Source organism: Zonotrichia albicollis, chromosome 1 (assembly GCF_047830755.1).
Source record: "Zonotrichia albicollis isolate bZonAlb1 chromosome 1, bZonAlb1.hap1, whole genome shotgun sequence".
Taxonomy (NCBI): Eukaryota; Metazoa; Chordata; class Aves; order Passeriformes; family Passerellidae; genus Zonotrichia; species Zonotrichia albicollis.
Genome location: NC_133819.1, coordinates 65,123,391 through 65,136,751, shown reverse-complemented (window position 1 = coordinate 65,136,751; position 13,361 = coordinate 65,123,391). Strand labels below are relative to the sequence as shown.

The following is a 13,361-nucleotide window of genomic DNA, read 5'->3' as shown; positions in this document are numbered from 1 at the left end:
ACATAATTACTTACATGATAAACACATTTCCATCTTTTGCACTATAGATAACAGCTTTCACAGGAGCCAGCTCAAGTAGTATGATAATTAAATATTAAGTATGAGATCAAGAAATTATATTACCCAGAAGACTTTAGGAGATTGCATTTTTCATAGCATATTTCTAGTAAAAATCATATTCCTGCTCTCCAAAGCAACAGGCTCCAGAAATACCTGGTCTGTCACCAGGCTGCAGGAAATCTGACCATCATTAGTTAATTTGGAAGATCATACTCAAATGAAGATTGTAGATCCCCTTTCAATAATGGAAGCCATGCAGTGGCTTTTATGATTGGTCAGTTGTGTCACAAAATGCTGCTCTTGACTGAAAGAGCATGAATATTAACGGCTTATAAATAAAAGCCTTTAATGTACACGAAATATGAAATTAACTTTCCCTGAATGCTCACATCAGCAGGATTTGATTTCCCAAAAGTTCATAAAGGGACTGTAAAAAGGAATGAGCAGGGCCACGTTCTATTTTCCTCCACAGTATTTGTGCATTAACAGTTTGCTGAGCCTTGCAAAACCAACACAGAGCCAGTATTTTCTATAAACAACACTCAAATTCTGCACACAGGCTTTAACTGTACAATCCCTCCCCTTCTAAACTGTTTCCTATGGAGCTGGCCTCCCAAATGAGCTGCATGAACCTTGCCTCATCTCCCTGTCCGGCCTTCAGGAAAAGAAAATAATACTGCACCAATAGTCCATTTGGCTTTCTTGCAAAGACATGGCAGGAGCTTTGTAAGAGCTGATTTTCTTAGACAAGGACAAAGTAGATAGAGGATCTTAGTCAGAAATACACAGAAATGAGAGAAAAAGCACAGCAGTGGAAGACAAAAACACAGGGGAGAGTGAACTGTAAAAATGTCAGCACTATGCATACAAGCAGACTATAATGAAAAGTAAGTAAAGAAAAATAACAGTTATTACCTTTAAATAAAACATTAAGAGGCTGAAAAAGAAAAAAACAAACAAAAAAACAAAAACAAACAAACAAAAAAACCCTGAAACATTTCAGGAAAATAAAAACCAAAACAGGCAGTATTACATTTAGTAAAGCTATTAAAACCAGTAAATGGCCATCACCCTTATAGAAAGCTAACATTCCTGCCTGCAAATACTTGCACACACTCTTACACAGGAACAGCAAAATCTCAAGCCCTGAAAAGCACTTGGGCATGTGCTTAACTCATAAGCTCCAAGTACTTCAACTGACGTCAGTAAGAGTATTCATACATTTGAGACTGGCACGTGCTTCAGTGCCTTGCTGGATCCAAACTGAGGGTGCCAATTCCAAGTCTTTGTAATCCACAGCAAAGCCAAAGAGCTCCTTGTGCCTTGCTGCTTCCCTTAACTGTGCCACTAAAAAGTCCTGCAGGCTTGCACTGAAACCAGACCATTTAAAGATGAGAAGGTGGAAGAAAAAAGAGCCTAGGCATAACTACTCTTTAAGTCTCATAATTTCAGTGACCCTATTTCACATGCAGCTCTTTGGCTGTATTGATATGGCCAAAGCACCATACTATGAAGGAATGATTCATAGGGTCACCACTGCTGGCTTCAATGGTGAGAAAAAAGCATGTGATGCCACATCCTGCTGCTCCTATAATTAAAGGAAGCCTTGGTTTTTGTAGCTTTTTGATTTGACATGATTTGGCCTTCTCACACTACTTGGGAACCCAGGGCAAAAATACATCAGCATTTCAGTTCATGTGCACATTCAATAGACATGAATAGTTTTAACATGAGAAGCTATCTGAACTTATTATTGAGTGGTACAAAATAAAACAAATAAAGCCATGGGAAATTTCTGGATTAATTCCTTTATGTAAGCAGGTTCTTATCCTAAGATGTAGAAAATAGAACAGTACACTGGCTTCAATTCCACAGTGAAGCTCTTGCATATGGGATGGGTGTGTGTGGCTGCTGAACTAGAAAAGAGCAGCAGTTCTTCTACCACATTCAGCAGTGGAACTTAGCCTCCAGCAGCACAGCTACCTTAATTTTCTTTTCTTCCTCTTTTTATTTCTCTCGTTGAAGGACAAAATTGTTCAAATCCTACCTAAGCAAGCGTAACATGTAACAGTAGAACATTTTTAATTCTATATGAACTGATTTTAGCACTTTGGAAATGATTATGGCACTGCCATCACCACGGGCACAAACACCTTTAGCTTCATTTTCACCTGTGAGGTCTAACTTAATTTCAACGTTGTTTAATATTCACCATGCTTCCAGCAGTAAGGCAGTACAACAAAATCTAAATCCGAACAACCCTTAAAACAGACAAGGACAGCTAATTTTGCTTGCTATGAAATAAAACATGTATCTTGACTCCTGTTTAGTCATAATTTCACAGCCCATTTAAACTCACTCTGTTGCTAACAGACGCAATCCTACCCCTCCCTTGCCACTTCACTGGGTGTCCCTGTAACACTTTCCCAAGACCAAGAATTTTTCTTTCTAGCTACATCACAAACTGCAATATTAAATGACTCCACATTACAAATGAACCACATTTTGTCAGTTCAGTTTTTACCTGCAAAGTCCCCAGTCTGAGGTGGGAGTGATCACCTGGCACACGTCAGCCTGCAGAAGAGAAGGGGAAGAAGCAGCCAGAGGGAAGGCTGAACCACTTCCTCCAGTGCAACGCAGGCTCAGAGCAATCACAGAATCACAGCACAAGGCACCTCACTGGTCTCCACATTCATAACGCTGCTACTGAAGGCAAAAAGCTTAAGCCATACACAGGGCATTCAAACACAGATTAGGAAAAAGAGAGTAGAGCATGACAAGACAGCTTCTCTTGACAGCTACTTCTTATTTTGTTGTTTTTACTGGTTCATGGCATTACAGATTGAAAAAAAAAAAAAGCCACTTCAAAATTATTTGGCATTAGGATAACCATTATTTCTTCCAAATTATAAATAATTCACAAGTTATAGTTACTATAACATGCCCTAAGTCCAGCTTTTAAGTTACATGAAGTTGCCTGTCTTACAAAATTATATTACTATGTCTCCGTTATAAGCTGAATAACTACAACAAAAGAATTAACACTGGCTTTCTGAGACCAGAGAATGTCCCTTTCAGTTGCAGCTATAAAACAGAAGTTAGTTGGAGCAGCACTTCTAATAATTTATTAAAAGCTCTACTATACCCAAACAAGACTGTAAGAAGGCAGTCTTTCTGCTGCTGGAGGCTTAATCTTAAGTTTGAAAAGCTTTTACCAGCCTGCAACGTGGCAACAGGCCATGAGAATTATCATCATTATCACCACACTTCAGGAGGGGGTAAAAAAGTGATTATCAATGAGAAAACCCCATCTCAGGTGTCCATTTCATCTAGGTCATCCATACATGAAATAGACTCAGTGAAGGCTGGTCAGCCGAAACGCCACCAAAAATGGAACCTCGTACAACACCAGTTTAGTTACCAGTCAACTTAAAAAACAGTAACAGAAAGCCTTCTTTTTAATTGGCTTTGAGTTTTATGAACTCAAAAGTCTGAATCAAGTTTTCTAGGGCTCAAATCAAAACAAAAGTAGGTTGGATTTTTGGGTTTTTTTCAGTTCAAGTTGAGTTAAGAAGCTAATTCATCTGACATATGTGCAGGGTTGCAAATTTGTGTTTTGGGGGCTTTAACATGCATGCTGCAGCTCAGAAATCTGGCTTACAACTTTCATGTACCAAAAAACTGTAGGACAAAGTGGCTGAAAGTAGTACCCACAAAATAAAAAAGGCGAGAAAGAAGGAAACATATCCCTTCTCTAAGTCACCCTCAGGCTGTCTAATGGGTACCTTACAAAAGGAAAAAGCGCTATAAACATAATAAGGTGGTGGCCTGCAGCATCTCAAAAATCTAATTGCAATGAACTTTGTGAACATAAAGATTCCCAGTTTAAGACCAAAACAGGAAACTATATGCTAAATATAACAGCTAATAAAAATATGATAAGCATCTTAAAGACTGAGAGACTGAACAGACTCCTGTCCAAGACTCATGGTTTCTGTCCATTTCAATAGTAGCAACCTGAAAAAAATATTTGTACATTGCTATTGACTTGATTCACAGGCTTTACATCACCAAGTTCCTCACTGCAATTCTTAAACATGCAGGCCATTCAAAAATGCGGCTAGAAAATTATTACTTAGCTGTTTAAATGCAGTTGTCAAGGTCCAGGACAAATTGAATTCCTGCCACCTGGGAGCCTCAAAAGCTTACTCTCTTGCCTGGACTCCCCCAAATGCAGCATAACTAGCAAGATGCCTAGCACAAGACCAAAGCTTACCCAAGGCAGTAATAGATTTTTTTTTGTTATCCAGAAAAAGAATGAAGTACAACTCTCCAAGAGTAAAGAAAGTTCTTCCCATAACATACAAATGTGGGAAAGTGCACAGAAGACCATCCCATTCTTGTGGGCAGTGAAGGAAAAAAATAACCTCATCAAAATGCCAGTACACAACATATCCAGAAATATTGTGGAGCATGTATCTCTACCCACTCACATAAGACTGTTTCAAAAATAGGCACAAAATAAGCACATAGTTGAAAGAGCTGATAATTTCTCCAAATTCACTCCCATCATTTTTAATTGAAAAGCATGCACTGCCTCAACACTCATCTGCAAGCAAAGCTAAAAATGAATTGCTTGCAATATATAGTTATCCTAACTTGGCTCAGACAACACAGTATCAAAGTGCAAAACTAAGATTAGTAGATTATGTCAGAATGAGCTCCCATGGTTTATTTTTGAACGCTGTAAATATCGTTAGCCAGTCATCATAGCGTGTGTGTGCCAAAATACGCTAATCTCCTGCAACTATCACGTCATCCAAAAGATGTCAGACCAGAAAGGCAAGCTGCAAGAACTGAAAGCAGAGCACCAGGGACTCAAATACCACAAACCCTCCTGGAGTACAGCAGCAGGCCACAGTTTCTCAACTTCCTATTATTTGCATTTCTCTTCAGTCACAGATCCAAGGCTGCCTTTTTTGCAGAGCAAATCAAGGGAAGAACCTGGCAGAAAAGATGGCAAGAAGCCATGCAGAAAAGACGAAGCAGATTACAGAGGAGAGACATTTAGAAAGGATTAAATCATGGCCCTCAAGTGATGCAATTATGAACTCTTCTGGGGGCATCATCACATTTCTGCTGAACTGATTTTAGCAGTGTCAAAATGTCCAATTCCACCTGTAGCAGTTCTACAGGCACTAAACTGAACCTGACCAGAACCTACTCCAGTTCCAAAGGCCTGACCTAGATGCACAAAGCATACAGAGACTGCAGTTTAGCTTTCTCACATTGTTTTCAGTGGATTTTTAATCACACAATCCCATTAAAGCCCAATAAAAGGAGGTTTTTGTCCCTCAGATAAAAATAGGGATATCATTTGTGACGCATCAGTCCAGGATGAGACATTTCCTGCAGAAATGCTGAAGCAGCTTTGTGTACCAGTGAAACGATGATTTCCACCTGTGCCTCTTTCCCTGCTTCTGTGCTCAGCCAGGCTGGTCACTGGGAATGGCTTCCTGCAGGAGCATAAATTAAGCCAATAAACTTGGCACGGGAGCAGATGGGGAGCACTCCCAGCATCCGTCTGCTCACAGACCAAGGAGCCGTGATCCCACGCCTGCAGACAGGGTGTTTGGCATGGCTGTGGTCCCAGCACTGCTGAGCTTTGCCACTCATCATGGCCACCCTTGCAGAGCCACTTCAACAGCAGCATTCTGCAGCTTCAGATGCCTTTTCTCCATAGGAAAGAGTCAGACAAAAAGACAGGACACGCAGAGGGGAGGAGAGCTAGCATATTTTCAAACAAAACCTCACTGCTATAATTAAAGGGTTTATTCCTTTCCCACAGCCCACACTGGAAATACCAGGCCTCTGTCAGATTACTGAAGGAACAACTTCAGAACAGGATGTCATTACACAAGGGAAAGTGTGAAACCCGAGCAAGTGAAACAGCAAATGGTTTTAAACCTTCTACCTACTGCTTCATTGAGGAAATGTTTCTGCGACTGACTGAAATAAACTCACCCCTCCAAATGAAAACCAAGAGCTCCCAAATAAAACCTGCCTGTTACAAACCAAGAAGGATTGCATCCAATATTCCCAGAAATAATAAGCCAGCAAAACAACAAACCCATCAAAGATCTAAGAGAACACCAAATAGATTTTGGCAATCATATTATTTCCTGTATCTGAATTTCAGTGCCAAGTAATCCTCATGTACTAGACCTGAATTTTACAAGAGGCTTGCAGATTTTAAGTTTCTTGGTGGCTTCCTACCACTTAAAAATGCTTTAAATAAAAAATGGTGGTTCAGTACAAAAAGTCTATGTGTACCATGTCCCATCATTCATCAGACATTAAACTCCAGGTACACTTTACCCTTTTCTCTTTTCTCTAAGGTCCTAACAACAGGTTAAAAACTGTCAAGCTGAAGTTTTGGCCTGTGGGGTAGGGACATTTAGGGCCATCAGCACCAGGAAACACTTAAGGGAAGTTCAGGTTTGGCAACACTGAAATTTGCATTAATAGACTTGAATTTTAATGTCCCGTTAATCTTACACAGAGGCAGTCAAATCCATCAGCACTATTGTTTTCAGACTGTCTGCCCACTAAGGCAAACAATGCATCATTTACACTTGGTTTACATTTATAGTTGGGAAGCAAGCCATGCAAAGGACTAAGGGGGAGAAACCAGAGTGTTTTAAATGCAAATTTGGATTTTGAAGAATTGAGTATTCCTCTGCAAATTCCACATCTGCTAGATCACACAAAAGCTGGGTGCTTGTAATAAAAAATAATAAACGTGTCTCTGCTTTTCCTTTCCCTACTTTAAAATTGCCTTTAAAGCCTTCCTTTCACTTGACTGCTGCAAACTGGAAACTTTAGAAATGAAAGCAGCTGGTCTTTCCCCTCCGTCAAGCTGATTGAATTCAGTCACTATACAATAAAAATGGGCAAAAGCAAACCCCAAATCAACCCCCAAAAACATGTTCCACCTCCTCAAGAGCTTTCACTTACGTTCAAGCCAGGAAATAACAGTAAAGTGTATAAACAAAACATAAATTTTAACGTGGATTCTCTTGAGCTTCAGACTATAAGATTTAAAAGTTGACCTACTTTATGTAATACTCCCACAGCTGAGTCATCACAGTATCAACTGGTCTCTATCAGCTGCAGGGTATGATCATCTATTAAAAAAATAGAAGCATCCATACTGAAATGCTTTTTTATTATGTTAAGAATATAACATTAATCTAACAGTCCAGACCATAACTAGGATGGGGGAAATTTTTGAAGAAAGTTGGAACTACATAAAATGGTCTTTTATAATGCAGATACCATGCCTTGTAGCAACAGCCTGTAAGCTACAGGATAGAATATTGGAGAAGGCAGCAGAAATACAGATTAGTTCCAACTCTGCCGCTGTTACAGCATGTAGCTTCAGGCAAGTAATTTAGACTTCTTTCTTTTTCATCAAACAATAAAATGGAGGGAATGCTACTGCCTTACAGAATCAGCTGACGTTTATACCACATTTTAGCATATCCATAACATTAGCTATTACTACAGAAAAGGAGGGGGTAATATGTTTTTAATACTGGCTGCGTAGGCCTCACAAGAGAAGGTGAAAGTGCTTAATGAACATTATAAACTCTTCACAGGGGCCTTGATTCACTCTAATTCACTCTGGGCAGCATCTTACTGCTCCTGGCTTGCAGACCATCAGAGTGAGCAGGAGTCCATTAGTATCTCAGGGCAAATCATCTGTTGATAGCAAAATATTCATTTAAAGAAAAAAAGTACTTTAATTATTAGTTTCTACTTATGTACTATCCTATAGCCACTTACAACATAATGATGTAGTCTCAAGAGACCAGAAGGAGGTTAAGAGGAACCCAAAAGTAGCTCTCGAGTGCAGCTAGCATCTTTAAGTTTTCCACACAGGAAAAGAAAGACTTGAGCAGCTATGCTGCTGGAATTGTTACAGCAAGTGTGAAAGAGACCCAGCAGAAAAAAGCCCCCAAAGATGATACGAATGAAGATGCAGCTTACACTGAATACTATCTCTGCTGCCAGCACCCTCTTTACATTATTTCTTGTAGGAAGTGGTCAAACTTCGAGCCTGTCATCAGTTGTGGGGATGGGGAAGAGAAATGGCAATGGCTCACAGAAAAAGCAGCAGGGCAGGCGGCTCCAGCTGAAGCCCTGGAGTGCCCAGGGTCAGGCTCCTGCACAAATGCCCCGATGCAGAAGGGGGTGGTGCTGCAGAGTTACCATCCCCCCCACAACTCCCCGAGCCCACATCAAGCGCACCCAAATAGAGAGTATTGTTTCAAAGGCTGCAGCAGGCACCAGAGCTCTCAGATGTCTGCAGCACGCTAATCCTGGCCAGGCCTCCCTGGCCTTCTGTCTGAGGGGCTTACCAGGCCATCCGTAGGTGAAGCGTGTCACCTCATGGCAGACTACAGCACTTTTACTTCTGCAAGGACAAGGAAACAAATCACACGAGGTGACAGTAGTGACATTACTCCTTAATTATACTTCACCATCTGCTACCATGGCAGAACTGTGCAGGTATTTTAAGGCGGTAATCCAGGTCTGATACTCTGAGACCTAAGCTAGCAAGAACAGAAGATTTGCTATTCGAGCATCACAAAAACGGACAGAAAAATGCACCTGTGAAATTACGTTCAAGACATCAAAGCTTTTGAATCAAGAACTATTAATTCCAAACGCATACTGAACACAGTCTGGCTTCTCAGTGGATGCTTTACAAAGCTGTCAGCTTTGTGAGGCTGGAGCCAAAAGGCAATATTTGATATGTAAAGATGTTTGAGAAGGAGGAGGGTAAAGTGAGAAGAAAGAGTTGTATGAGTCAGCCATGGATCTCTTAAAAATTAAGTGATAGCGTTTTTAAACCACGCAAAAAGAAGATGCATACACGGATTTCCTCATTCCTCGTTTGCCAATCACAAAAGGTAATGCTCCCTAAGTTTAAGGGAACTTTCAGTTGCAAGCATTTAAGGAGCAAGGAGCTGAGCCCTGCGAGGGTAGCCCACAACACGGAGGCTTTCCTCCATTGTTCTCACTACCTTCTTGTTTTCAGAATTCATTTTGCAAATGCTGAAAAGAAAAAAGCAGCAGCAGCCTGAACAGGCTCCGCTCCTGACACAAGGCCAGTCTCAGCCGAGGCTGGATGGGGCTCTGAGCAGCCTGATCTAGCGGAGGGTGTCCCTGCCCTCGGCAGGGGGGTTGGAACTAGGTGATCGCCAAGGTCCTCTTCCAGCCCAAACCGTTCCGAGATTCCCCGATTGTGTGACAACTGGCAGTGACGCGAGAGGAGCGGGGCCATGAAGTACCACACTTGGTGCCCGTGCGGCGGCTGTGCCCTCGCTCCTCTGGCGGACCATCACCTGCGGCCTAGGGGCACCAGGGACCGGGGTGGGCAGCAGGGCCCGACACCGGGACCATTGTTCCAGGTGCAGGGGAAGCTTGTGCTGGCACCGGCGAGGAGGAGGAAGAGGCGGCGGCACGCTCCGCCGGGCTGCCGTAGCGCCCGAAGGTCACGGGCAGGAGACGTGTCACCACGCGTGTCGCCACAGGGCGACGTGACGGGCGCTCTCCTCCCAGCCCGAAGGCGGCGGCAGGGCGGCCCCGCACCTGCTCACCTGGCCCGGGCCGCCCCCTCGCTCCGTGCCTGCCTCCCTCCCTCCCCCGCGGCGCCGCCGAGCGCTGCCCCGGGGGCTCCTCCCGCCCCCGCCCCGCCTCGCCGCTGACGTCACGGAGGGACGGGGGGGCGCGGTGCTGGGGGGCGCCGAAGGTTCCGCGGTGCGCAGGCCCGTCCCTTTGTGACGTCACGGGAGCGGGGCGAACCTGGCCGGGCGGCGGCGTGGCCGGCGGCCCGCGGGCTCCGTCACAGCCCCGGCAACCTGTTGCTGCTGCCGCCGCCGCCAGCGCGCCCCGCCGGCACCGCCGCCCCCTGCAAAAAAAAAACGAAAATGGGGAGGGGCTGGGGGGGAAAAGAGGAGAAGGGCGAGAAGGGTTAAATAAAAGCGCCGCCGCGAAAGTTGTGAGCGGGAGAGCGAGCACCCCTGCACATTGTCCGCCCTCGTCTCTCCTCCCCCGGGAGCCGCGCTCTCGGCCCCTGCCCGGCGGTGCGGGAGCGGCGCCGCATTGTTCGCCCCGGGGAGCCCGGGGGGAGCCGGGCTTTGGGGCGATCTCTCCCCCTCTTCCTCTTGCCCCCCCCTCCCTCCCCCTTTAATTAATAACACCGCGGTTTCCTACCCCCCCCGCCCCGCTTTTGTCTGCCTGCCTGGGAAACGTGGACGCCTCGCGTGTTTCGCCAGACTTTCCACCCGCCGTTCCCGTTTCGATGCCATACTTTAAACTCGCCGGCCCCGGGCTCCCCTCTCCTCTGCAATGCGGATGTATTTTAATTCAGAAATTTAGGGGGGTGCGGGGGGGGCTGGAAAGGAGGAGAGGGGCAGCTTCGACATAGCGCGCAGGCCCCCCCTCCCCTTCATCCCCAAAAGCACACACACATCGTTCCACCGCCTCCCCCGGGCAGCGATGCAGCGGGGCGGGCAATCGATAGCGGCAGTCAGCTGGAGTCAACTGCAGTTTTTACCAAATCTATAGAATACCGAGGCAAAGTGTCCCGAAGGTCACCCTCCCTGCCAAGGGACACCCCTCCGCTGAAAGAAATCGGCGCAGGCGACAAGACGCGATATAAACTACAACTTTTAAAGCCCCGCATCAAACACGCCCAAAAGCGAGGATTTCTATGTATTTCCCCCCATATCCGCCCCCCAAAATTTGTTGTTTTTTTTTTTTTTTTAATGGAGATAAAAATCATTCTTCGCTCTACTGCATATATGGATAATCCCCTCAGCTTTTCCAAATGTAAGGAAAAACTGTCCTGTGCCAATCAAAACGTAACTGGAGCACGAACAAAAATCCAACTACCCATCCACATTTATATGTTTAAAGGATTAGACAATTACGAGGGATTGGTTAAGCGGCTGAATAAAGAGAGGCAGAAATACAGCCCAGGCTGCGCTGGATTAGCCCAAATTTTCGAGCCATCATAATGAATTATTTTTAAAACAGCACCGAGCCATTTTCCTCATTATTCCAGTCAATCCCGAGGAACGCGCTGCCCGTAAGGCGATCCCCGGCTGCTCCGGTGTCTATCGCAAGGCAGAGCAGCCGAGGATCGCACACAGGAGAAGGGGATGTGGTACTGCGAGAAACCAGCTCGCCATAACCAGACACTCGGCTTCAACTTAAAGGGCTTCCAACAGCCACCGCCGCCGCTTCACCAGACGGGGACAGACACACGTACATAATAAAGAAAAAAAAAAAGAAAAAAAAAGAAAGCCCAACCCCAAAAAAATAAAACATCAACCCCCCAAAAACAACAACAAACCTATTTTAGCATGCAAAAGCACAGAATTAAGAAAACCGCTTGAAAATGCAGTTCGGTGACACATCGGGGCAGCCCCCCGAGCTCCTCGCGTTTCATCTAAAACTAGATTATGATTGTGTCATTTGAGGTCAATACATTTATTCACTGGAGGAATCGCTACACAAATCTGGTTTTATAACCGAACTGGATAGCAGGCTTCCCTGTTAAAAGGGGCCTCTGAAACTCCCCCACCACACCACAGAAAAATCAAATTCAGCATCACATTTGTTCCCAAAGCCTTAGAGCTGCAAGATTAGCTATAAACTTGACATTCACTGCCATTTCCTAAAACTGAGAGTCAAACGATGTATGTTATGACCACTTACGTATTTCTTTTGAATTATATTCCTCTTGGGTCTTTCTTTGCTCATTCTGGTATCCAAATTCTGATTGCAAAAGGGGACAATTGCTTCATGAATTAAAGCCGAGACAATTAAAAAAAAAATTTAAAAAATACCGAAAAAATCCAGGGGGGAGGGGGTTGTTTGTAGTGGTATCTTGTAATCCGACTTTCTTTCCTCACAATGTGATTCTCCTAGCAATAAATCCGAGAAACGGGGGACGGAAGAAAAAAAATAAAAGACGAATACGAAGGAAACAAAAAAAATTCACTTTAGTGAAGCATTATAATGGAAAATTTCCCCCTAAACACAAAAAACGACGCCCTTGATATCCCCTTTTCTCTTTTTCAAGCCGCCTAAGCGATCTGCAGGTCCTTAGTGTCAGAGCTGTAGTTACATCTTGGAGGAGGAAAGGGGCCGGGAGGAGAAGATAAATAATCGGGACGTTGGAAGTCACGTTTGTGCCGCTGCAGCAGGGAAAGCGGCAGGGAGAACTCCAGCAGCGGCGGCGGCGGCGGCTCCGGCGGCAGCAGCGGCGGCGGCGGCGGCAGCGAGGGCTGCACGCACCGTGTGTGTCTCCGCTCCTCCAGCTCCCCCCCTAACCAATGAGAACAGCTCTCCGCCAGCAACTTTAAATGGACCTGGCTCTTTTTTTTTTTTTTTTTTCCCTCCCCTCCTCTGTTGTTAATATATATGTCTGCGTGCGTGCGTGTGCGCGCGCGCGTGTGTGTCTGTGTGTATATATATATATATATGTATGTATGTATGTATGCGTGTGTATATATATATACACACACGGACACACGGCACACACACATACATGCATACACCGCCTAGGGCTCGCCCTTAATTCCCAACCGGGGCAGCAGCCGCAGCGCCCGGCCCCTCGCCGCGCTCAGCGCATGCAACAGGCCTCGCTGAACACTCCATGCGGGTCAAGCGTCATGCGCTTCCCTCTCCCAACCCCCACCCCTCTTCCCACCTCCCTTCTTTCGGCATTTAAGCCTGGCCACCCGGCAGCCAAGGTCGCCGCGAGCCCTACGCCGAAACCCGAGCCCGGAGTTTGAAGACGGTCCCTCAAAAGCGCAGCACGCTCTGTCGCCGTGCCCTGCCCCCCTCCCCGCCCCGCTGCAGCCTCCTCACTCCTCCCGCCTGCCAAGGGCTGTCCTTCCGCTCCGTCCTTGCGCCCGCCGCGCCTCCCCCGGCTTCGGCACGCACGGGGGGCCCGCCGCGCGAGCAGCACCTGAAAGTCACGTTTGGCCGCGCAGGCCCCAAGAATTGTCCTTGCTCGTGGGGAAAGTTGTAGTTCCCTCGCCACAAAATGGCGAACGGCGGAGAACTACACCTCCCGGCGTGCGCCGCGCGGCCGGCGGCCGATTGGCTACTGGGCACGGAACCCCCTTCGCCAGGCTCGTCCTTCCCCAACACCACCCCCCCACTGTGTTGGTTTCCCCCCCCGCTTGTCTCCCCTAATTTCCCCCCTCCGCGGCGCT

At 45.8% G+C, this 13,361-nt stretch overlaps 1 protein-coding gene across 2 annotated transcripts in view; it reads right to left on the bottom strand.

Annotated features, from left to right (window-relative positions):
• Positions 1-12,530, bottom strand: part of JARID2 (jumonji and AT-rich interaction domain containing 2) — a 211,130-nt gene extending 198,600 nt beyond the window's left edge. Inside the window, exon 1 of one of the 2 annotated variants that reach the window (XM_005481753.4) lies at positions 11,854-12,530. In XM_005481753.4, the coding sequence (XP_005481810.2) occupies positions 11,854-11,898 (45 nt within the window). In that variant the 5' untranslated portion in view covers positions 11,899-12,530. Of the gene's footprint in view, positions 1-10,372; positions 10,492-11,853 lie in introns of those variants that run through there. The other variant, XM_074543159.1, reaches the window with a different exon arrangement.
• Positions 12,531-13,361: the final 831 nt, after the last annotated feature.